The sequence below is a fragment of the Geospiza fortis genome, unplaced genomic scaffold (assembly GCF_000277835.1).
Source record: "Geospiza fortis unplaced genomic scaffold, GeoFor_1.0 scaffold190, whole genome shotgun sequence".
Taxonomy (NCBI): Eukaryota; Metazoa; Chordata; class Aves; order Passeriformes; family Thraupidae; genus Geospiza; species Geospiza fortis.
The window spans coordinates 1,087,044-1,111,758 of record NW_005054328.1 but is presented as its reverse complement, the minus strand read 5'-3'; the positions used below and the strand labels follow the sequence as shown (position 1 = coordinate 1,111,758).

Here is a 24,715-nt window from a genome sequence, read left to right as displayed (position 1 = left end):
AAACAAGGGAACATAATGCCAGTCTCTGAACTGTTTCTCCATCCTAAATAACTGTAAAATGCTACAGATAGAATCCCCATTTAGAGAGAGATGAAAGAATCAAAAAGCAGGAAAAGCGAAGTTACTTTGTTAAAGTGGAAGTCCATAAACAGGATATGTCTCACTTTTTTTTTCTTTTTTTTTTTACCTCCATTATATTTAACTACTGATAATAAAAACATCCCCACCCGAGCTGGGTTCAAATCAGACACCTAATTCTGGCAACCCATTCTGATATTTCCTTTTACCTGTGGACACAGCTCTCCACTGAAAATGAGCCATTCTTGATTAAAGAGCCAGGCCAAGCAAATGAGTCTTTTCTGCTGCGTAGCTCTTACCTGGGCCAGGCTTCCCACAAGATGAAGTTCTAGAGGGCAGAGCCCTGACCAAAAGCAGGGAAGGCCAGCACCAGCCCTGCCTGCCTTGCCAGCAGCAGCCAGAGGGTCCCCTCAGACCCAGCCTCAGGGCTTGTCAGAGCTCTTCTGTCACCCCTTCTGTCACCCTGAGCTGTACCTCATGCATCAAAGACAAGGAGACCCCAGAGTTCCCACCTGCCAGCCATGATCTAAAGGCAGGCATGTCCCTCAGAGCACTTTGAAGCAGGCTGGGTTTGTTGTTGCCGCGGACGGAAAGCAGCCCAGCATTGCTTTCTTATCAATGGCATGTATTGTGGCTGTCAGGCACTCCAGTCTATCCACTCCTCATCAGATACATACTGGATCAAGTCCAGAGAGCGTCTAGAGTGCTCTGAGCCTCACAAGATAAAAGTTTTAAGAGTCTAACTTAGTTCATCATGAGGTAAGCTGGCAGGACCTTCAAAAAAAACCAACACTGAGTCTGAAACCAGCAAATGTCATCAGAGCTTTCAGGTTAGGGCATTCTGCTTCTTCCCATATTGCTTCTGGTACTGTGCCTTGAGATTTTAGGATTTCCCCCCATTCCTTAAGGACTCATATCTCGGATCCCCAGAGATAGGGGCCTAAATATTTCTTCTATTCCTCATCTCTGCCCCTCTGTAGACATGGCAAAATAAAACCCAGTTGTCTCCTCTACTCCTCTCCTACCTCACTGTCCTCTTGCTGAGGATAGGATGCTCATAAAAGAGGGATGAAAACTTTCCTTGCCAGCATTATTCTCAGATTTGTGTAGCATCCACAACTTGGAAGGCATGTGGACCACGTAAATGAATGACCATGGGGTGAGGGCGATGCACCAGGGACAGTCAGTCCTGTGCTGATTTAAAAGAACTGACTCCACTGGCTGGAGCTGCCAGCTGCATTACGTAGCATTTTGGGACATGAGGGGTTTGGCTCTGGGGAGGTGACACTGGCTGCTTGTGCAGAGCAGTGGGAAGAGCCACGCTTTCTCCTCGTTTCCTGACAGGTGTATGCCTGCCTTCTGCTGCTTGGATTTGCGTCAGGGTGTCTGGTCAGCATCCCAGCTGCCAGGAGGAGATTAGCAACCTCCATGGCAAAGTTTGAATTTTCCATTTACCAGATGGCTAAAGGATTGCGCTCTTGTACTTATTTTTTTGTTTGGATATGAACTTTGGAACACAGGAACACCCTGTGGCCTCTGGAGATGAGATGATGGTGCTGTGCTCTGCACAGGGCAGTGGTTTGGTTCTGCTCAGAGGCTGCAGCTAATCAGCTCAGTCTCTCACCTCTGATAAGGCATTTCCTTTTGTGGAGATACCAAATGCGGGCTCTCCACGGACTTGTGCTGGCAATGGGCTGTCTGTCAGACCTGATCTATAAAACCAGTCTTGGGAAGCCTGGCATTTCCCAAGAGACATCCTCTTTCCCCCATAGCAGCTGGTCACACCTGCCTTAGCAATGTGCTGTTGCTGAGACCCACTGCTGAAGGAGCAGAAGTAGAGCAGGAAATTCTCTATTAGAGCTCAATATCTTGGAAAATATCCCCCTCCCCCACCAAATTCACTGGTAGTTATTAGTCTCTGAGTGGGAATTGTATTCCTTGCCTGCAAGGAGGTGGGTGAGAAATGGAGGGACATAAAACTGCAGATGGAAGAAGGGTGAACTCATTTCCTTCCTTCTGATCTTGCTGTTTCGGGGCTACACTCAAGGAAATGGAAAGTGATCATTTTAACACACTTAGAGTCTGCCAAAGGTGCCACAGCACTGGGAGCACTCTCTTATGAGCACCTATATAAATAGAAAGCCTTATGTGGAAAGAAAGGAGAAGCAGGTTCTCAAGGCTATCCTTGTTGCTACTGTGATTGGCAAAAACAATCTGCTTCTGAATGTATAGGGGAGGAATTGTACCTCTAATTTGTGTCAGTGAGTTTTATGCAATGAAACTCTGGGGTGACTTTTTTTACTCAGAAAGAGTAAAACATATCTCCAGTTCCAAATATCATCCCAACACCAATTTCGTTGGAGGCACAGAATGGAAACTTTTGGGAGCAAGAATTCCCGCTGTTAGGCAACAGCAGAGGTTGAGGGGTGATTATTGAAGTGCAACACTGGTTTAGCTGGGAGACCAACGCAGTACAATGGCAGACACAAAACTTTTAAGAACAAGTTGGACAAATTTCTGTCAGGCATGTCAAGCAGTCATGAAACAATGGAAATAATGATCAGCTAAATTTCCTAACAGCCCTGATTTCTATCATTTCTGGGATGTTCTGTGACTTTTTGGTCACAAATACAGCAAACTTTTTAATTATGACTGTGGCAAATCTAGACATAACCAATAAAACAGGATTGTAATACTAGAACTGTTTGTGCAGCAGTTGGCTAGAGCTGGACTGGGAAGATATGTGGGTAAGGGAAATATGTGATATAGCGGGTGGTCTTTGCTCATCCTCCAAAAATGCCTTATGGTCCTAATTTTTTTCCTATCTCTATTAATTATCATATTTATTTGAAACCATTTTAAAAGGATAAAGCATTATTCAATGGAAAAAGTTAGTAGAGGTCTGTTGGAATCTTTCCATGAATGCCTCATCAGTAAAAATTACATCAGATCAAGGAAAAGGAAAGTGAGCCAAGCAGAAAGGCATTCACAACAGGTGCAGAGCAAACTGGACAGCACACTACTGATCCCCTCTGCCAGCTATGGGACACACTGCAGTGTCTGTCCTCGCTGATCCTGGACCACAGAGGGGCATGGCACTGTCAAAGAGTCCTGATGGACCGTGCCTTTCCTTTTAGTTCCCTGGGGCTCCCATCCACCTGCCTGTGCTGCTTAAATCTCCAGCAGCAGAGCAAAAAAGAGCCAGCGGTATTTCATGTGGGATCACTGAATGATTCCAAGCTACCCAAACTATTCTGGAGCTCATTTGTTCCCCCACTGTTATCTCTAAAGTGCAGTTTGATGGAGTCTCTACGTTACAAGCACGTCTCTGTCTCTGAGCCACTTGTGCTTCTGTGCCTCCAAGAGCAGCTGTCCCACAGAAAGTCTGTTGTACTTCATTCCTCCTACAACAGCATTGAGCTGATGGGATAAAGTGGCATGCTGAAAGGAGACTCACCTCTGGATGGAAATGGAAAAAAGGGATCATGACAAACTAAGCATTGAAGAACCATTAAAAAAAAAACAGCCAGTAAAACACACTGTTGGTGATCACCTCTTCTTGCTTTCTGCAGCTCAGCCCATATGCATAAATGACAGATTAATGAGCAAAACTATGTGGATGCAAATGAGATTCCCAGCATGGAAACTAAAAGGAGGAGATGGTGGCAAAAAAAGTGGGCTCCCAGACTGCTCTTGGAAGAGTCCAGTCAGCTGCCAGAAGGGATTATCTCCTGCAGCTGGCCTTGGGTCAAGGATCTGGAAAGCCTCTGTGTCCCCAGCATTCTCTTGGCCTCAGTGAGGTCACAGGGATGCCTCATGTGCAAGTCTCCACATGGCTGTCCCCAAGCAGACGTGGACCAGGCTACTTCCTTGCACCCCAAAGGTGCAGAAGATACAGGAGGTCAACACTGCTGGAAACCTGGCCCTGAAGTCACCTCTGAGACTGTAACTGCTCTGGATGTCAGCAGGTGCAATGGCTTTCACCCCATTGTCCTTCAGAAATTAATCATTCTGAATATGTCTTCCTTGAAAATGCACTAAAACAGATTTTATGAGTTCTTCGGGCTGATTAGTGCTTAAAAAAACAAAAAAAAAAGGGCATTACATGCCTGACAAGAATTAGAATAAATGGTGTGAACAGTAGAACAGCGTGTGCTGGGAAAGAGAAGCATCCAGGAATCTTTTCAAGCTGGCAATTATGCAACTTAGCAGAGGAGACTGGTGACATCCCAGTAATCTTCTGGCCCTCTTCACACACACACACACACACACATTTAAAAAAAAAGTGAAACAAAGCCCACGCCATTTCAGCTGGATGAGAGAAAAGGAACAGAGATATATACTGTCTATACTTTCCAAACCCTTTAATTCTGAAGAAGATAGACTGAGCTCAATTTCTGCAGATGAAAGAAGGAAAGTGGAGAATTATTACAGATGTCTACTGAAAAATCTTAAGGCTTGCATTGTCTTCACCACAGATGACAAAAAATTAGGAAGACAAAAAGCATATCTGACAGAACCTTGAGAAATTAAAGACAATGATCATTGAAGCACTACTTATCCATTATTTGTTCACAGTACTTTGTATTCCCAGAGCAGGAAAAGGAGCTAGAGTGAAAAAAACAGTGTGGTGAAAGAAATAAACAAAGATATGCTTTCCAATTATACTCTAAAGAGTCAGAAAATCCACACAATGGAACTGAAAGGAAAGAGAAAGGGGAGAGAATATGAACTGCTGAGAGTATGCCAAAATATTAGTCATCCCTTGAGTCTACCCTGAAAGGTTAGTGTTGTTTTTAAGAACACATTCTTTTAAGGAAAAGAATAATTTCCTAGCAGAGGTAATTTCTGGATAGTCATAAACTCTCTTAAAAGAAGCAGAAACCCCAACGGTGAAGTCAACAAAATCAAGGCAGAAGGAGAGGAGGAGGAAATCTGCACATGAGTCCTCAGGGCAACCCCAAGAGTGACCTGATACTAGAAGGGAAGAGATATGGAAAAGCCTGGCAGGGAGCAACAGCTGAGTAGGTAAAGATTTGGGTGGAAAAATGTTAACAATGAAAGGGAGTAGAAAACTGGGAAGTGTTTACTAGAGATCACCCCTCCAGGACAGATGACACTGGAGAAAGCTGACTCAATCTTGTCCAGCTAAGGTTTGATTAATCTGAACTATATATGATGTTCATGGAGATGAAGAAGATAGGCCAAAATTTTGTCACTTATCCTGTGGCCCACAATACAGAGTTTGTGAGTTTTCAGTTCTGAAAATTTTTCAGGGACTCCAGCAGCACTTAATTAATTAAGGGCTGTTATAGAGAAAAGAGTCCTTCCTGCTGGTTCTATATCAAACTCTCAGGCCAGCACTGTCTCCAGGTCACCTCAAGTTGCACGGGAACCTGACCAGTGCAATGAAGAAATCACTAACTTTGCAAGTTAAAAATACTATTTTTTTAAATTTTAATTTAATGAGAGGCTATACATTTCATTTTTCTGGTGTTGTGAGTGGCAGGATGTTGCCCAGGAGGGAAGAATGGTTTATGAACTAGATGGCAGGTCTCATGCCTCCCTGAAAGGAACACTGTGAACAGAGCTCATCAGCCTGAATAACCAGTATGCCAGGACCTCATCTAGAAGCCTCACAATTTACAAATTCTGAGCACTCCTAAGCCTCTCTGGCATGCCTGCGAATTAAGGGTGCCCAGAATCTCTGGATGAATCTCTGTGTATAATGACAATTTGATCCACTGTCATGTGGAGAACACACCACCCTTCCCATCAAGTGGCCAAGGCTGATATTTGGCTCACTTTTATTGCTAGGCATTCTTTAACATTGGAAAAAAATTAATAGACTCAGTACTTCAATATGTTATGAGGTAAAAATGCTGTTTTTCAAAGTAAGTGATGATACTTCATATGAATTCAGGAAGAAAGAAAGAAATCCTGTAATGTTAGTCTATAAATTCAGTTTATTAATTCTAAGCAATGGGTCATGGCTATAATCAACGGACATAAAAACTCCTGAAAAAAATTAGTTGTTCTTCATCATAACACTTGAAGCTAAGTTTTTCTAATGTGTTCAAGTTTCTTTTGCTATCTGCCTTCTCAATAGTTAAACTTTTGTCAGTCTGTTTTTCAGTCTAAAGACAGCTGAAGGACTATTTTACCAGACAGTGTGCATAGTGCCAAACCCATTTTCAGCACACTTTAAGTACATTCATATTGTGGGAATCAGTGAGAAAATCTGTGTGCAAGAAAAACCAGTTTGGAGTTCCTTTGCTTTAGCAAATCCATAACATTCATCCTGAAATGTGATCCATGTGATTACTAGCACGGATGGAAACATTTTGTTGTGCAGGGACTAAATGGAGTTAGAAACCATAATTTAACACTACCTCATTCACACTCTGGAGAAGTCAGATCATGGTGTTATGTGATGTTGATAGAAAAAGAATTTAAACCAGTTTCTAAAGTACAGTTCATCAGCAGTTTGACTGGAGCTCCCTTATGGTAGCAACATATTCATCTGCTAATATTAAAGGTGTTCTTCATTGTTTTATGAGTTTGGAGCCATGAAACTGGAATTTTAAGGACTGATAAACACATACTAAGCCAAAACCAGCTGTTTCTCCTTGGGAGGTTTTGGGCTTAAGGTTTAGGTTTTCAGTAGCTCTTTCTTCTGAAGCAACTAAATCAATATTGCCTTTCACCAGAATCCAAAGCTTGGTTTTTGTTTGAATGCCACTTCTTACAGTCTTTTATGTCTTTGGTGCAAATCTTGATCTATCTTAGGTTTTCAGTACCAACAAAATTTTTGTTTTACCATAAGATATGACTTCTGACTACATGGTTCCTTTACCTACAGTTCAGAAATTTAAAAAACAGTTTTGGTAAAAAGTTTCTTTAATCCTCAATTCATATTTCTGTTCCACAGAAAATCAGTCTATGAGAGGATAACAACAGCTGCATATTTAAGTATTTATTGGGAGATTAAGATTTCATGTGATGTAGGACTTAAAACTTAGTCTTTTACCTAACAGGTGTATTTTGGTCTCCATGCTACCAGATATTTTCTAATTCATAATGAGAGAAATATGCACTACCATAAGTGGACTCTTTGAGGTGAAACTTTGAGAAAAATAGTATCTTTTTCAATATCATCAAAAGGGTTCAAGGAAGTGCAAATACCCCCACACACACACACACACCACTCCCACACCTCTGCCTTTCACCAAAGTTCTGAAATGTCAAAGACTGAATCAGTCTTCAGTTTTATTTTTCTTAAAATATTTTTATTAAATGAGGTCAGGAAGATTATTTAAGGAAAACCGTCACAACTCAGTGAATCTGGAATATTTGAATCAAATCTGAAACTCAGCTCACTGAAATTTCCAAGCTTCTGCTAGTTGAGCTAGACTTTGCAATTTTTCTACAATTCCAGCAAAGTTTTATGCTCTTTTCCCTAGTTTTTTTGAATTACAACTTTTACAGAGTGAAATCATTGCCATAAAATGCTGAATTATCACATTGCAAAGATATCTAATGCACTTATCATAAAACACTCTCAAAATAGAAATCAAGAATATCTTATTTTGAAGATTCACCTTCAGCATCAAAACTGAAAGGAAGTAAAAGAGAAAAACAATAAATTCTGAGAAATTTCTGCAGCTCTCTCCTAGAATGTCAACATGGTCAATATTCCTTCTTTTCCCCCAATGCACTGGTGATGTTAAACCTCAGGCCCAAACAGCTGTCTGAGCCATCTTGAATTCTCAAAACTGGAAGCTCAGGAGGCTCTTGTGCTTGTGGCTTAGCTTGGCAGGTAAAATGTCCCTTCTAATCTACATTCACTTTTCCTTATTTTCCCGTTGTTTCAAAATTCAACCCTTTCAAACAAATGCTCAGTTTTTGCAAGACTTTTTAATAGAGCTCCCAGCTGTGACAAAGTACAAAATGATCAAAGCAAGAACTATCAAAAATACTATCTGCTAATTCCAGAGGTTCATACATATCACACACTGCATAGAGAATGGTATATAAAGCATTCTGAAGTACAGAAAATAAGTATCTATATTTTTTAGCTACACGCCATTGTATGTAACTCTTAAATCAGACCCAAACATTTCCAGGATAGTTGGATGATAAAGATTTTCCCAGTCCTAAACTACTTTGCTTCCTCAGGCCTTGAAAGGAGGTCAGTCTCTTGGAGGCATAAAACTGTTTGCTTTATTCCAGTGTTCAGCAACATACATGGCTGAGGTGCAGGAGCTCTCTGAAGCTAACTCAAAATTCAGTTACTTCCTCGAGCTCCAAAAAGTGAAATTCTAAACCAGTGGAGAAATTGCACTGTTCTGATATTTCCAAATTTCAGAAAAAAGTTTGGTAACTTTAATGAAGTTCAGGTTTGATTCGAATTTTCCAATGTCATTAAATTTGGAATTGTTGCTGTCTCCTTACTACCCTCATAATTCTTCTGGACCTCCTCCGTTTCTGAATCACCTTCTGCATGGCAAGGCAGTTCCAGAATACTGTGGTCATCCTTGCTATTTATGAAGACAGTATTAGTTGAAGAGGAGATAGAGCCAGCAATTTTAGGGTGCTTTTAATTTTTTTCATTTCTCAGGTTTTTTGTGTGACTTTTTCACTCTCAGGTTCTGCACAAAAGAGATGGAACAGCAACTATCATGGCGTGATATTTAATTAATGTTTTCCTTTCAAAAACACAACAATTACATCTGCAGGGCTTTGACATTCAACTACATCAAAACCCTAGCATTTTCCATGGAGAAAATAGAATGTAATGATGAAACTTCTTTTATGAATAATATTTCTTTTTAATCCATTTTAATGATATTTCCAGAATAACTATTTAGTTACATAGGGGAGAAATAAAAAAAAGAAAGGCTTTTTTAAAACATTTAAACAAGGAGGCAACCTCTCATCCCCAAGTTTGAATTTACTTAAAATTTTATAGCGGAGCTCAAATTTGATCACAGTCCTTCCACTGACACTTAAAATCAATCACTACAGGTCCCAGTTGAAGTAGTCCTAATGGTCTTGACATACCTTTAAAATACCTGTTATGCAAAGCAGAATAAGCCCCAATTAATGACACAGTAAAAGTTTATTCAGAGTTGTGGATGTCTTGTAGCTTTAGTGAGATTCAAAGAGAAGATGCAAAGATTTGGTTCAGAATTTTGTCTTCACCAGGGCTCTACCAGACACATACTATGAATCAAGACTGATCTACCTGCTGCTTTGTAGTTGTCTCACTATTTCCTCATGTTCCTACATCTGCCCACATCTTTCTGTGTCCTCCCTGTCCCATGTGTTGACAGGGAGCTGTCTGCAGTAGGGACCATATGTTTGCCCCATGGTTGAAGGATACCTGGCACAGGTGGGTCAGGGCCACTGAGCAGGACTTCCCAGCTGCCACCCACAATGCACTCAGTGGCAACTGCATGGGCACCAGGTCCTGACCTATCTGAGCATGCTGAAGTGACAATTGCTCCTCCACCACACATTAGAAATTGGATATTGTGTCTGCATGCCTGAAGTTTCACATGAGTTTAGCACCTGAATAGTTTTCCTTAAGGTTGATCTGAAGTACAATCTCTTTTCAGAAAATCTGTTTAGAAAATTAGTACATCAGCTACTATTATAAAGAGGAGATTTTTCACAAGGGGAGTTTGTTCTTCATGGCATTGAAGACTAAACCACTTCCTGAGTTTTTAAAGATATTCTCTTATATAGAGATATTCTCTTTTATAGATATTCTCTTATTCTCTATAATTAAATTAATAAGAAAAACATTTTTTAAAAATTTTGGGTACTGAACTGCATGTTCTTTATTTAATTAAGGGATATAATTTTATATTAGGATTCTACACAAGACTTACTGAAATACTTGCAGATCTTCTGGAAGATTGAAAGGAAACTTGGAAAGTTCCTGCGGCTTTGGAACCTTGTAATAGGATGGGTTAGGCATAGGATCCAGTGGAAACAGGCAGTGGCTAAACATGCACTTTCTCCAAACTGCTAGCATTCTCCAAATAAGCTTAAAAATGGAATTTTAAATAACAAATTAAATGTAAACCTCTTCTGCCTGAGAATCAATCTCCTTCATAAAAAATGGTGGTACATAAGCTTTGTTTGCTCCGCTGTAAATAAAAAAAAAATATACTCTAACAGTGTAATCATTTAATACTTCTACCTCCTTTATTTTCTCTGCTTAACTCATGTATGGAAAGACTTGCACAAAAACGGACTACTCTAATAAAATCAGATAAAATCTTATACAGCATGCTGAGCACTGAGGACAGCAACTAGAATTACACCAAGCTCTTTATTGGCATCAGGAGAAAAAGGATTAGAAATATCTTTTGTCACCTGGTTTTCAGACCCTGCCAGGCTCACTTACTAGGCATTACACAAGTTATGTAAATACTGTGTGTGCAGATTTTTTTCATTTTTTGCCTAATGGCAATTTTTTTCCAATCTTAACTTACCAGTAAGCTCTTATAATCACAGTTAGGTCAGTGAAGAGCAGTGAGCTCATTTTCAAAGGAGCGGATCACTTACAGTTCCCTGGGACTCAAGGATTTTCAGAAACCAAGAATTGAAAGTCATCTGTATTTCTGATTCTGAAATATTCAACATAAGCACTTGAAGGCAGCCTAAAAAATCAAAATATGTACAGCTGGTGGACGAGCATTACATCAGGACTTTGAAAAGGTGCCTCAGCTGAGACTCTTTGGTGGCCTCCAAAGAAAACTCCATGCCTGACTCTGTGCTCTATGTGCTGCAAGGCATGCACCCATTTGTGCTAATGATTACTGCCTTCACCAAGAACTAATAATTTTTTTAAAAAATACTAACACAGGAGCTGACTTTTAAAATTGATGCAATCAACTGTTTTCCCAGACTGTAAAGCTAAAATAACACAAGGGCAGCAATTCTGGTATTTGCTGTGATCCAGCATCATGGCATCTTTCATAGGATCAGCACCCCAGAAGAACAAAAATACAGAAAGTATCAAATGAGTGTGCATACCTCATCAACACTCATTTGGAGATGTTGAGTTGAGTTGAACTGCCAGGATATCAGACCTACACCACTGGGCATTTCACATCTTTGGGAGAATTTCAAATGTAAGGTGTTTATATATGTAGCTCCAAGCTGTAGAACAGAAAATAACAAACTTTTGTGCTTCTATTCATAGGTGGATATGCAAAATTTTTAAGTTGCAGAGGTGCAAAATCTCTCCCTATACTTATAGCTGCCTCCACATAATCCTGCAAGTTGGGTTTGTTTGACTTCTCCTTGATAAATGTGTTCTACTGGCTACACTCTGTAATTCTCTTGAGTCCCTTGAATGGTCACTAGCAGATCTAGCAAGCAGTATTGTTTAAGAATCAGAAAATGCTTCCCTCTGTAAATGTTAATGGCATATTTGAAAAGACACAGAGTAGTTCTGAAGAACTTTTTCAAGAGCTTAAAAGTTTAACGACGTCAGGACATCTCTCTGTCCTTGCTTGTTCTCTTCCCGAGCTGCCCTCATGGAGGTAGTGAGAATTCTCACCAGGGAGAAAGAAATTCCTTATTTGTTTTATAACCCATAATATCACCCTCTCTGTTGTGTCCCAAGGTTCTTTCTGTTTTGAATCATCAGGTTTGTCAAGTTGTCATTGCCGACAGCCACATCCAGCATCCAAAGCCTACTGAGGCTGATGCCCTACAGGGGCCTGTTGCATGGTTGACTACTTCAAGGTTCAATCCTCAACACAGACTTTGCTGGAGCAGCAATTTGTTGGTCAACACAGAGCAACCACCCATTGCACTGCACTTCCCAGCACACCAGTGAAAGATATTTGGTCACTATATATTATATAGCAACATATACATAGGATATACATCTATAGGATATTTGGTTGCTTAAATAAGAAGACTTTTTTTCCTCAGCACCTTGGTGCCAGAGAATAGCAAGAGCAGAGATAATCACTAAGTTCATGAGGACTCCTATGGCTGAGATACCCTCAAAGGGCCCTGACTCTTGGGATCTTCTACGATCCTGGACTCCCAAGGCCCTTGCATAGCACTGCACTTAAAATGCAGCAAAACTCTAAGTGCAGCAAGAAGTATAATAATAGGAAGGACTGGGACCATGCCAGCCTCATCTGTAGATATATTTCAAAGGCACTAGGTGTAGACCTGCTAACCAGCCAGCCTTCAGCACACACTTAACCTGGTAGAATTTTTCCGGTTTTGTTACTTCTGGCATTTTGATTTTATCTTTGGGAAGGAAAATGGTGAAGAAGTAAGAAATTTCAGCAGAAATATGATACGGAGGACAAATCTTGGCACAAAATCATAGCCACTAATGAAAACATTCCCCAGGTAGTTTGCTCAGTCTGTACATTGAATCTGCAAGCTGAAATCTAACATCACAGCTGTAACCACCACACTCACAAACACAACATTTAAATCTCTCTATAATCATGAGGAGCTGGGCGTTGAAACCTACAAAACCTAAAGTATGATTTGGCCCACCTTAGGAACAGCCTGAGAGAACAGCTGTTGTGTTGCTGCAGGCTCCAATCTGTAGTTAGGTTGCAGGGTCAGAATTCCTTGTTTCTAGACAACCTCTGAAATGCTCAAAAATTCAGATCACTGTATCTGATAACTCTTCTTATAGGACACTTGATCTTCTACTTTCTAATGAAGCCTTTTCAAGAAAGACTTTCATTCTGCACATACTGTGAACCCTATTATAAATCAAACGTCCAGGCAGTCCTACCTTGCTCTTAAGAATTAGCAATTTTGGAGAGAATTATGGCCTAGATTTTCATAATCAGCATGTAACTCCACTACAACTCCAGTAAATTCAAAGCAGTTTTTCAGCACTTCCCTTAGCATCAGCAGAAAGTTACACTTCGTGCATTTCAGTAGGTCTCTTGTAAAAACTGTCCAATTCTGTGTGACAGCAGCAGAGCTTGCAGACAACAGCTCATAAGAAAACAGCTCTGGGAAGGACATCAAGAGGTTACTTATTCCATCTCCATCACCTAGACAGTCTCACACAGTCCTTGGTCATTATTAGAAGGTGTTTTGCTAACTTGCTCTTCTTTCTGAAGAAAGAAGGAGGCTGTCTCCCACAGCAGCCTGCCCAACAGTTTGTTTCTCCTGTTAAAAAGGTTCTCCCTGCTGTTTAAAACTTTCTTTCTGCAATTTATTCACCTGGTTCTAATCTTAACTCTTACGCTCACAGTGGAATAATTACTCTCCTGAATGTTCAAGGGATTTTGAAATAGCTAGACATAGCTGAGAGAGAAATATCTTAACCACACCCCTATCTCCTGGAATTTCAAGGGACTCATTCAATCATTCAAATTCATTCAATCTTCCCATGGTGGCTGAGTTTCCTAGACAATTCTTGATCTGCCCCCAGGAGCCCCACAGTCAGAGCACTGGTTTCCTGTCACAGACTTCAACAAAGCATGGCCAGTAGCTTGGAAAGGCACCATATGTCTCCCAAGTGTACTCTTGTTTATACATCACACCCTGCTATTTGCTTTTTTTGTACCTGAGCCTGTTGTTGACTGTCACTGGTTGTTTACAGCAGCATGTTCTGTTCCTGAACATCCCTCACAGCGCCATCCACACTTCACGGGACATGGAGCAAGAGGTTTGTGTTCAGGCCAAGAAAATGCAACTTGAATACACATAGGATTGTTTTGTGACCTGTGAAACAAGATGTCAGCTTGGAGAGACAGTTTTGCCACCCCTAGCACAGAGTACTGATCTATATATTGATCTAGCACTAACAGTCCAACATTAACCACAATAAAGTTCTGCTCCTTCTCCCACTCTTGCTTTCCTTCTTCCACACAGCCAGCTTTCTCATGTCTCAGACAGACTCACATCCCATTGCCAAGGTATGTTTTGGCCAGAGACCCGGTACAGAGGCTGGCTGCCTCCCCAGGTGGGAGACAGCCCCTCTCGTGCATGGGCACTGGGGTGAGCCTGTGCAAACAAGTGCTCTCTGCCAGGCAGTTCCTGCTCCAGGCAGCTGCCTTTGTTCTGCCCCTCTCCTTGTCACCTTCTGCCTGCCGCTGCTCAGCTCTGCTTGCAGTTCACATAACTTGTTTTCCATCACCTCCAAGGAAAATGGCTATGTTCAAACCTCCTGCAAGCCAGATGCGCCCCACTGCTGCCAGGTGAAATGTGCTAATCTAGAGGGACTTGAAGTTTAGGATTGCTTTATAGAGTGTTCCTGTGTATGACCTTGTGCAGCATTATCCCAGCTCTATTTCTTGCAAAAGCAGGAGAATAAATTCATTATGAATGAATGGAAAAAGAATGAAACCAGAGAAGCAGCTGAGGCAGAGCCGTGTTGATCACACCAGGCTTTGTTTTCTGTATAATGTGGAGTCTCATACTCCTTTGGTGAGAGGTACCACTTTGAGACCACACGCTGTGCTTCCTCACAAAGAATTCACACCTTATTTTTGCCTCTCCTGTATCCTGTAATAAGGCTTTTAGGCTGCGGTTGGTCTCTGTGTGTTGGAAAAATGGTGGATGGGTTTGAGAAAGGAACCATGAAAGCTGTAGCATTCAACCTTAAGTGGGGCAAACAGAATATGTGGCAATGGCAAATCACTCCTTACAACTGTCTCAATAAACCTCCATGTTGTTGAACAATAAAACCATTTGTTTTTATTACTCTAAGATTCAATTAAAATCAGGAACAGAAAAATAACAGACCTAAACTACATGTGAACAACTGATCAAGGACAATGATCATCTACACGAACAAGACATATTTGTCACACTGACACTCATCTAACATCCAGCCACCCCATCTTTAAATAATCACTATGGGGATGATGCATAATTCATTCCTGAAATCAAAGTGTGAACTATAAGGGAAAAATCACATGGCATCTTGCTCATACATGCTCTTGCACTGAACTTAGAATACAATGTACAGAGAGACCTCTGGCTTAATTAGCTGCCCACTGAGCTAGAGTTGGCTTCTATCTTTTTCTGCATATGAAACCACAGAGCTTTCTTAGTACATTATTTCCATATGTGTTTATATTGCTATCTTTGCCACTTGATCCAGCATTTTAAGTGAGCATTCTTGCCTAAAAAAAAATATAACAAAATGTCTATCCACTTACCTAAAGTATCCATCAGCTCAGTCCTCCCTTTCCATCAGTGTGAGCCAGAAGAATCCCCAGGAAAATCCATACAGTCTCCTTGGTAGGCAGCTGTTGAGAATCAGATCAAGAGGCTCTTTCTTATGCCATTTTATTCCTCTTTATTAGGGATATGATTTCTCATTCTTTGCTTCAGACATAGTAAAACCCTCACTTAGCTAAGCAGCCGTGCCTAGGATCGTGGCTGGTTTCAGGACATGAACACCCAGCTAGGGCTGGGCAGGCGTGTGCTAGCACAGCACAAGGAGCAGGGTACTGCAGCCTGAGCGTGAGCACCACCACGAGCACATCCTCAGCAGGGGCTCACAGCTCTTTTAAAGGTGTCCATGGGGCAGGAGAAAGGTGAAACACCACTCATGCACTACTTACACATGCATCTGCCCAACACTTCTTGTGTAGGAAGGGATGGTATGTATGTCTGCACAAATATTTACATTTAAGCTCTGGCTGCTTCTACATTTTACCATTCTACCTTTAGCTTGCTCCAAAACCACTTTTCTAGAGACTGCTCTATCATCAGAATATCTCATGTTCCAAATTTGCTTTATTTAGGACTATTATCAATATTGAAACAGAAAAAAATTATGAGAGAAAGCCTTGAAGTCTGTCCACTGTTCATCCTCATGCACACAGCCAATTCTCTTACCATAGAAAGCTATTAGGTTGGTTAACGATTATAACAGCTTCATAAATCTGTGCTGAGTCAAAGTGTTTTTTATGCATTCTGAGTTTGAGCTGATAGCTACTTCTCCATGAGAACAGAGAAGATTTTAGTCTGGACAGGTCATAAAGGCTCTGAAGGAAAGGGTAGAACTGTGACAAATCAGCACAGAAATGGACACTGAACTTATAGCAGAGGTGGTCAGGTCAAAAGAGGTAAGTGAGGCTGAGCAGATTCTGACCTCAGAGTTGAAACGGGCCAGGAAGCTCTTTCAAGGGCAGACAGGAGGAACAGCAAGAGAATGATGAGGAAAATTAGGAAAAGACAGTGTCATGGAGACCAAACTTCTAAACCATGAAAATGGCAGTTAAATAGCAGGTCACCTGAAAAAAAAATCTGCACAGCAATTCAATTATGTTTGTATAAAATATTTTGGCATAAAAATTTCTTGGTGCTCTTTTACTTCCACTTCAGCAATTAGCTCTGTATCTGGATGATTTTCTCCTTTTCACACAACAGCACAGTTCCTTCATGTTCTCCATAACCACAAGGGGTTACCCAAACTGAGCTCATTACATAAGACTATTTATGCTACCTCTTTTACAGACACCAGCAAACTTTGCAATAACTTCATGCTGAACAAAATAGTAGACTTTTAAATTGAGGTGACTGTTTACAGCCTAACCTGGGAAGCCACTGTTGTAATAATTTTTTAAAATTTTTATTTATATTATTAAATTCTGAGCTTTAAAGCACAGATGAGGAAACCTCTAAAAAGTGCTGAGGATAGGTAGTGGTCAGCAGTGTAGAGAAACTGTGAACTACTACAAGTAGCTGTATTGTTAAAAAAGCAAACATTACACATATATTATTAAAAGTCATATTTAATAGCATTTAAAAATAGCTATTGCAAACTTTATTTGAAAAAAAACAAACTAATGACAATCTTCCAAAGTCCTTTGAAACAGTCTAGTTCCTTAACATTTGCTTTATTACTTGAAAAGAAAAAAGCTGTTTGCATAGTTGGCATCTTAGTTCACCCCTGTTTGCTCAAAACAGCTCATAAAAGCATTCTTTTTCTATGACTTCTGATTTGATCAAATGTAGAAATGTGAATGATGATCCTAACTTAGATCAAATTGGGTATCTGCCTATGTCTCAAGGCAGTCAAGAATTTTAGTTCAAATTGTTTAAGGCCTGATATGAAAAAGAAAAGATGTGCCAGTCAGTAGAACATTATACCTGCTTACATACTTCCACTGAGCCAGCATATTTTTATTTTCTTCTTGGTATTTAGTATCCCATACAACCTAAGAAAACTAAAAACCACAACAAAAAAAACCCAGTTCATATTATAACATTATAAGATATTAGCAATGCTGATGAAGTTTTTGGGTAGCTACTAAGAAATACAGCAAATTATTTGAATTCAAAGGTAAACCATAAACTGGAGTACTGGTGACTCAAATGCAGTACATAAGGCATTAATGCTCATACCTATCTGAAAACAAGCTATCTATAGGGAAAATAATCTTTAGATTAATGTAATACAGCACACTATCAGCCTTTATTGCATTGCATAGAATAGCAATAGAGCAATGGCATTTCCATTTGGCACACAGAAATACATTAAAATTAACAAGAAATATGGAAGTATTTTGATATGGGGAAAAGGAAACAACTGCTCTTATATTTTATAGATAAATTAATCACCTAATTTCAAAATCTTCAGATCATATAGACATGGTTCACCGCATAAGAACTTATGGTAGAAGAAGAAATGTTATAACAAAAATAATGTTAGTCATTAGAATTAAAATTGAATCCTCTTTCTTAGTGTTTCAGACAGAAAAATTATGCCATTAGGCACTAGTTGCTTTCTAATATATTCTTTCCTAAAAATAGAACATTACACAGCATTGTTGGTTTGGGCACTGTGCAGATCTTGTGTTTATGCACATACATTGCACACTGCACAACACTGCAGCCTATAACAGCTACGTATATGCATCTGCTTTCTGCAGGATTCAGCTAAAATCAAATGTTGTCAATATTCATACCAACTTGAACAACACATTCAGAGAAATACTGCAAGGATAATATTTTGATAACTGAATAAAACCAATTTTTGTATTTCAGGTTTGACTGTCAACAGTGACTTTCAAGGCAAACGAGAGGCCTGTAATGTAAGAAGGACATGGAAGTGCTGGAGCAAGTTCAGAGGAAGGCCATGAAGCTGATAAGAGCACTGGAGCATTTCTCCAGGGTAGATTCCCCTGTGAAAACAGGCTGGAAAGGCTGGGACTGTTCACCTGGAGAAGAGAAGGTTGTGTGGAGATCTCACAGCTACCTTCCAGTGTCTAGAGGGGGCCTGCAGGGAAGCCAGAGAGGGACTCTGTGAGGAACTGTAGTAACAGGACAAGGAGTAATGAGCTCCAACTGCAAGAAGGGAAACTTAGGCTAGATATTAGGGAGTTTTTTTACTGTGAGAGTAGCGAGACACTGAAACAGGTTGCCCAGGGGGGTTGTGGATGCTCCAACCTTGGCAGTGCTCAAAGCCAGGCTGGATAAGGCCTTGAGAAACCTGGTCTAGTGGGAGGTGTCCCTACCCACAGCAGAGGAGCTGGAACAAGATGATCTTACAGTCCAGTCCAACCCCTTCACATTCTATGATTCTATGGATCTGCCTCTCCTGTTTCTCCTGCACCTGTCTGGCCACCTCCCCCTTTCATCCTGTGCCACTGATGTGCACAAGCCACAAACTCCTGCTTGTGAAGTGAACAGGAGCACGTGGTATGGAAGCTAACTGGGAATACCTGTACTGCTTCTGTTTGATACAAGTTGTGCCAGGGGAGGTCTAGATTGGATATTGGGAAAAATTTCTTCACTGTTAAGCATCAGAACAGGCTGCCAATGGAAGAAGTGGTGTCACTATCCCTGGGGGTATTTAGAAAGAGTGCAGATGTAGCACTTGGAAACATCATTTAGTGGCAGACTTGGCAAAGCTGGCTTAATGGTTGGACCCAATTATTTTAAAGGTCTTTTCCAACTTAAACAATTCCGTGGTGGTGCCATGCTGGGAACCAAACTGGCCCAGCCTGCAGATTCTGAGGTGCTCTAAACCTGTTAAGCAGCACTCATTCCCTGTTATGTACTACAGCATTTAGTATAGAAGATCTCTAAATGACAGCCATATCAAAACCTGTAGAGAAACCCTCAGCTAAGATCATGGATGACAGCAGAGGCAGAATTCAGGGGAAACACCTTTTAAATACATCATAGCCTCAATCCTAAATAAATATCTCTTACTGATTGAATAGCATATTAAGGGTCCTAGAGAGACCATGTCCATTGACACCCTGTGGCTGAAAAGGGCATGGGAATACCAGCGTACACTCAGATTTCAATGAACAGCAGAAATGCTCACACAACACAACACGAAGATGCAATCACAAAATACCTTTTCATGACTGTTTTTAGCATCACTCCTTAAAACTCCTTGTAGACCTTATTGCTAAAGAGCTCCAAAAGACTTTTTACTACAAGATTTCCTATTAACTTCAGTGGGAGCACAGCCCCCCTAACATCCAAAATGGGTGTCATAGAGCAAGGGGGATAATATATATGCTGAACATTTGTGTAAAGGTTCCCATACAACGATGAGGAAAACAAAAAAAAAGTCACTATGCCAAATAATATTCCATTCACTGCCACCACAGTACAAATTTTATTCTCTGCAACTCATTCAAAGTCACTACTGCAAAGTGACTGAAGGCACTGATGCAGGAATGTTAAAGGCCACCTAGTGTAAACATTTGTTTACAGTCATACAATGTACATGGTTTCTTTAAAATAGCTTGATACAGATGCAGATTTGGATGCCTGCAATAAAATGCCTTCTGTATAGAATAAAGTAAAATAAAAGAGGATGTTTATTCACTGACTCCAACAATTTCCCTGACATGGTACATCATGACTGATGATTCTTAATATAGTGTGCAAGGCAGCCAAAAGTCATTTAAAAACATGTGTTGTTTGTCTCAAAAACAAATGTAAGGGAATACTAGTAAAAGCTGCACTGTCCAAAACTCAACTAAGCAGTTTAAATCTGTTTTTCTTGGAGGATATTCAGGAAGATTGGACTGCATGCAAAACAGAACTAATTTATTCCTACTATCTACTGCAAAAGAGCAATTTATCTCCAGTACATCTTGTCTAGAAAATAAGCCCCTTTATCCTATCATTAATCAGGTACCAATGTCCCTATTAGAAGCCCTGCATATAGTAAAACCTCAAAGTATGTGAGCTTTAGGTTTTTTTATTTATATTAAAAGGAGACAAATGACATGTCAAGTCTGCTGTTCTCAAAGACAAGAGAAGACCAACTTTCATAGGTCCCAAACCAAACTCACAAAAAAAACTATCCCAGTTTAGATGAGAATTTTTTCCAGATCTTACAAACGTGGCACAGTTGGATTTAGGCTCCCATAAATGAATAAAAGATTTGAGATGTAGAGTTGTGTTTAATTCTGTATCTTCATTTCTCTTAGCCTTGGACCGATGTAACCAAGTGAATGGCTTACAGGGGGTAAGATCCTGCATCCAAACTGACTAAGCAGTGTTTTTGGCTTCAATAAATACATTACTTCATGTGGGTCAGAGCAGCACACACACTCTGCTCAGGCACTAATTAACTACTCAAAAGGCTAAATCCGAAACACACCAAGGACAAGTGAAAAGCATGAAAGACCATGAAGAACCAGGACTAAGCTCTACCTAAGAAATAGGACAGACCCCCAGATTTGTGAAAAACATTGTAAATTCCAAAAACAGGTGAAGTAAAACTAATAACCCATCTAAACTAGTTCTGCAGTTAAAACCTATACATTGGTAATAGAAGGCACCCCCAGTCAAGGAAGTTCAGGCCTCTTCCCATGCTAATATGCAAAATTTCCTTTGTGAACAACATTATAGATGAGCATAAATACAAAAATATACATTTTAAGCCATAGAAAAAATGGAATAAAAATTAGAAATTGCTCAAGGAAAGTGACTGCCATATTATTACATGTGCACAAAAACACACTCCGTCTAAAAAAGGTATGAAAGAAAGGGAATCAATAAAAATTAAAATTTCCACCTCTCTTAGTCAGCATGACAGCTATTAACTTCATTTCAGTAACTATGAGTGTAACAGCTTGACTGCCTAATCAAAAAGAAATAAGCATTAGATATTACAGGTAGTGTACAAGAAGGACAGACTGGCTGCCAGACAACGAAGGCATTCATACACTCACTCAGGAGCAACAACCTCCCAAGCTCACACATTTCCACACTCACAGAGATCTGTAATTCTCCCCATGTGCAAAGAGCAGGTTTGGGTGTAGAAATGCCTGCTACTTTTCACCATCCCTCCCCTTCATTCCATCCAGCAGAGACTTGAGCATACATGGATGTGGTTGAAGTAAAGCAAGCATGTGAATTGTTTGGCTGGACTGACTGCATATGCAGCCCATGACTCCTAAAAGCCTCTCCCACCACCAGAAACAGGGGCACAGATGGCACCAGGGTCACCAACTCACATGGCACTGAGAGCAGTAAACAACTGTTTGTGGTATGCCACCTAAACTGTTGACAAGGTGACGCTGAAAGCGCAAGACAAATGATGCCCCAGAGACACTTCTAGGAGACATCAAAAAAACCACAACAGGTTCAAAGCAAGCTTCCTTCATCTGGCCATAAATATATGCCAGCTGACACCAGCATTCTCACATGGAAAAACAATTGCATTTATTTCTGAATAACCCTGCAAAAATGAAGTCTGATAAAGAGACTTTATCTTTGACATGTTTACAGTAAAAAGCTTTTCAGAGTAAAATGCATTAGAACATCCTGAGGCGTTATTTTCAAGCATTATTAGCTTATGAAAAAAAATCCACCTACCTGCTCTGTAATGATTCAAAAAAAAAAAAAAAAAAGGAGACTGACAGCTTTCTGGAGCATTCAGCAGTTTATAAATGCAGTACTTTTTGGCTCTTGGATCTGCTCTGAAGCCAGCTCCTTTTTTTTTCATATTATTCCCCATGAGAGCACACAGAGAAATTCAGTATTAATGTTGAGTATCACATCTTCAGAACAGAACAAAGTGAGCTCTGATACCAAGCTCCTATCATTTTTGCTTATCAACACCCTAACAGAGAAGCACATAGTGCTTTGGAAAAGCATGGTAAACTAACATCCCTAAAAAATAAGCACAGTTGGAAGCTGGGGTAAAAACAAAGTGGGAATGTGGAGCCAAGCTTACTTTTTATCACACTGCTTTCTCAGTAACTCTGTGCTTCTTCAGAAAATAAATTCAGTTTGAAACTAACATTTGGAAAGCTTTTCCAGCAGACACTTGTAGAAGTTTTCTGGCACAGCCAGAAATTTAACATATGGGCCAGCCCAGCTCTCCCTGAACACAGCAGGAGTTTGGTCATGGTAATCACTAAAGACAGGCTGGTATCTGAACATAAAATTTTCTTTGGATAATTTATGGAAACCTTAGATGTGAAACATAATCTGTTTCCTTTTACAGCACCCAACTGCACAGCAAGTTTACATGAAGGACAAAGAGCACACAGAACAAGGAGGCCAATGAAGAGTGCTGAAGCAAGGCTGCAGAACCATCTCGGTGGCAAAGGTGACAATCACTTTCACAGAAGTCACAAGAGGTTATACTTTGCATTACTTCTGAATTATAGCTTCTCACTGCTCTTCTTCCTGTTCAGAAAGGTTAGTTAACATCAGTTAATAAACTTTGGAAATTAAACAAGAACCCAGCTTCAAAAAGAAATCATTTTTAAAGGATCCACTCAACTCTGACACAGAGCTCATCATACACTGCAGAACACTTCACAGATATTTAAGCCCAGCCATTACTCATTTTTCTTCACCCAGAACATCTCAATATATTCAGGCCAACACCTGGTGAAAGACACACTTTCATAGACTCCATCTCAACTGTTAGACACAATCTGTTCACAAACCTTGAACAAACATTTTGAAAAGAATTTTACCCCTACCTACATGACAAAGGAACTCAGATGCTTTACCTGGCAAGCTGCTGGCTATCACATTTAAGAGCCAGGTCTCTTCTAACTGATGCTTTCTCTCACTATCATGTATGGGAGCTCCAGCTTCCTGAATCTGGGACTGCTTACCTAATCTAGGTCCTGGTCTTGTATTTTATTCTCCCATTCCCTTAAGGATTGCTACAGAGCCAGACTAGAAATCATTCATTCAATCATTTCATTTCAGAAACATCAATACATGGTAATTGCTCGCAGAACAAGCTTTTGCAAAGTTTCTTCCTCATAGTGTTTTTTTTTCTTTTTTTTTCCTTCCAACTAGAGACCTTGCAATCTCTTTTTTTTTAGTAGTAGCATTTTTACCTGAAATTATATTAATTTTTATTACAAGCCTCAGGGCATTTAAAAAACATGTAATTTTATGGGCCAAAATGTTTACCAAACAGTGACACCCAGCTAGTTATAAAATGTCAGGTAAGAGAATACTGCTGCACTGGCATCCAAGCCAGCTCTTACACATATGTCAATTGTTCTATCTGCCACAACAAAATCACATTTATCAATAAATTCCAGAGCATTTCCTAGCTCTGAATATGACATGAATCTGTCATCATCACATAAAATATATCCTTGCTGCTTGGGTCACCAACTACAACAGTGAAGGAAAATAATAATTTAAAATAAAATCACATTCCTCTACTAGACTGGAAGAAATTCTCCCAGAAGAACCCAATCATATATATATATCTATTGATCAATAATATATCTTTGCTATATATTGATAGGAATGGTGTCCTGTAAAATAATATTTCCATAAATCATTATCTTGAAATTAAAGAAATTACAGCTCTGATTTCATAATATAAATTTTGTTTCTTAATATTAGTTTGCTAACTGAGAATTTATGAACTAAATTTATTTAAATATAATAAAAATATTTACATGTGCATTTACCTATAACTTTGCAACAAACATATTTATTATTCTATCTAATAGCATTCTTATGAAAGATTAGATCCTGAGCTCTCCTCCCAGGAACTGGAAATTCATTTCAGCTTCTAATTCTAGGGCTTATGTGTTTCTCTCAAATAAAAATTTGCTGTAATTTTTTAAGCCTCTAGCCCTTAAACATGCTCTAATTAATGGACAGTGTACTTATAACCATTAATTTCCTATTTTACTTTAAAATTCTGTGAATTAACAATAATTTCAGCCTATACAGAATAAATGTGATCTTCATCTAGCTGAAGTAGCACACATCATATCTGGTTGTCTTTTGTATTGAGCTAAAAAAGCATGAAAAAATTGCCTATACAGCTTCTGTATGCCTTATCTCAAACCAAGCCCAAATCCTTAATAATGTACCAAGTGGTTCATGTAGTAAAAACCTAGTATCTTCTCCAGTAGCCTGTAATTTTTTCTTGCTTTTAATTCTGAAAAAAGCCTTTGTAAATTGTTGCCCATCTCTAAAACACACTCTGCACAACACATACTACATACATATACACGTATGTACATGTACATGTAACACGTATAATACACTCATTCACTACAACAACAAACAAAAAACAAACAAAAAAACCCCCCAAAAATACAAACAAACACACAAACCAACCCAAAGCCCACTCCCAACAAAAAAGCCCTTTAAAACTCCTTTTTTCAATGTACACCTCTTTTAGGTAACAACA

The 24,715-nt window shown here is 39.7% G+C and overlaps 1 protein-coding gene across 1 annotated transcript in view; it reads right to left on the bottom strand.

The window, feature by feature from the left end:
* Nucleotides 1–16,825: 16,825 nt before the first annotated feature.
* CD109 (CD109 molecule) overlaps nt 16,826–24,715 on the bottom strand; it is a 71,202-nt gene continuing 63,312 nt past the window's right edge. Inside the window, exon 33 of the mRNA XM_005421150.2 lies at nt 16,826–22,719. Within this exon, the coding sequence (XP_005421207.1) occupies nt 22,529–22,719 (191 nt within the window). The 3' untranslated portion in view covers nt 16,826–22,528. The remainder of the gene's footprint in view (nt 22,720–24,715) is intronic.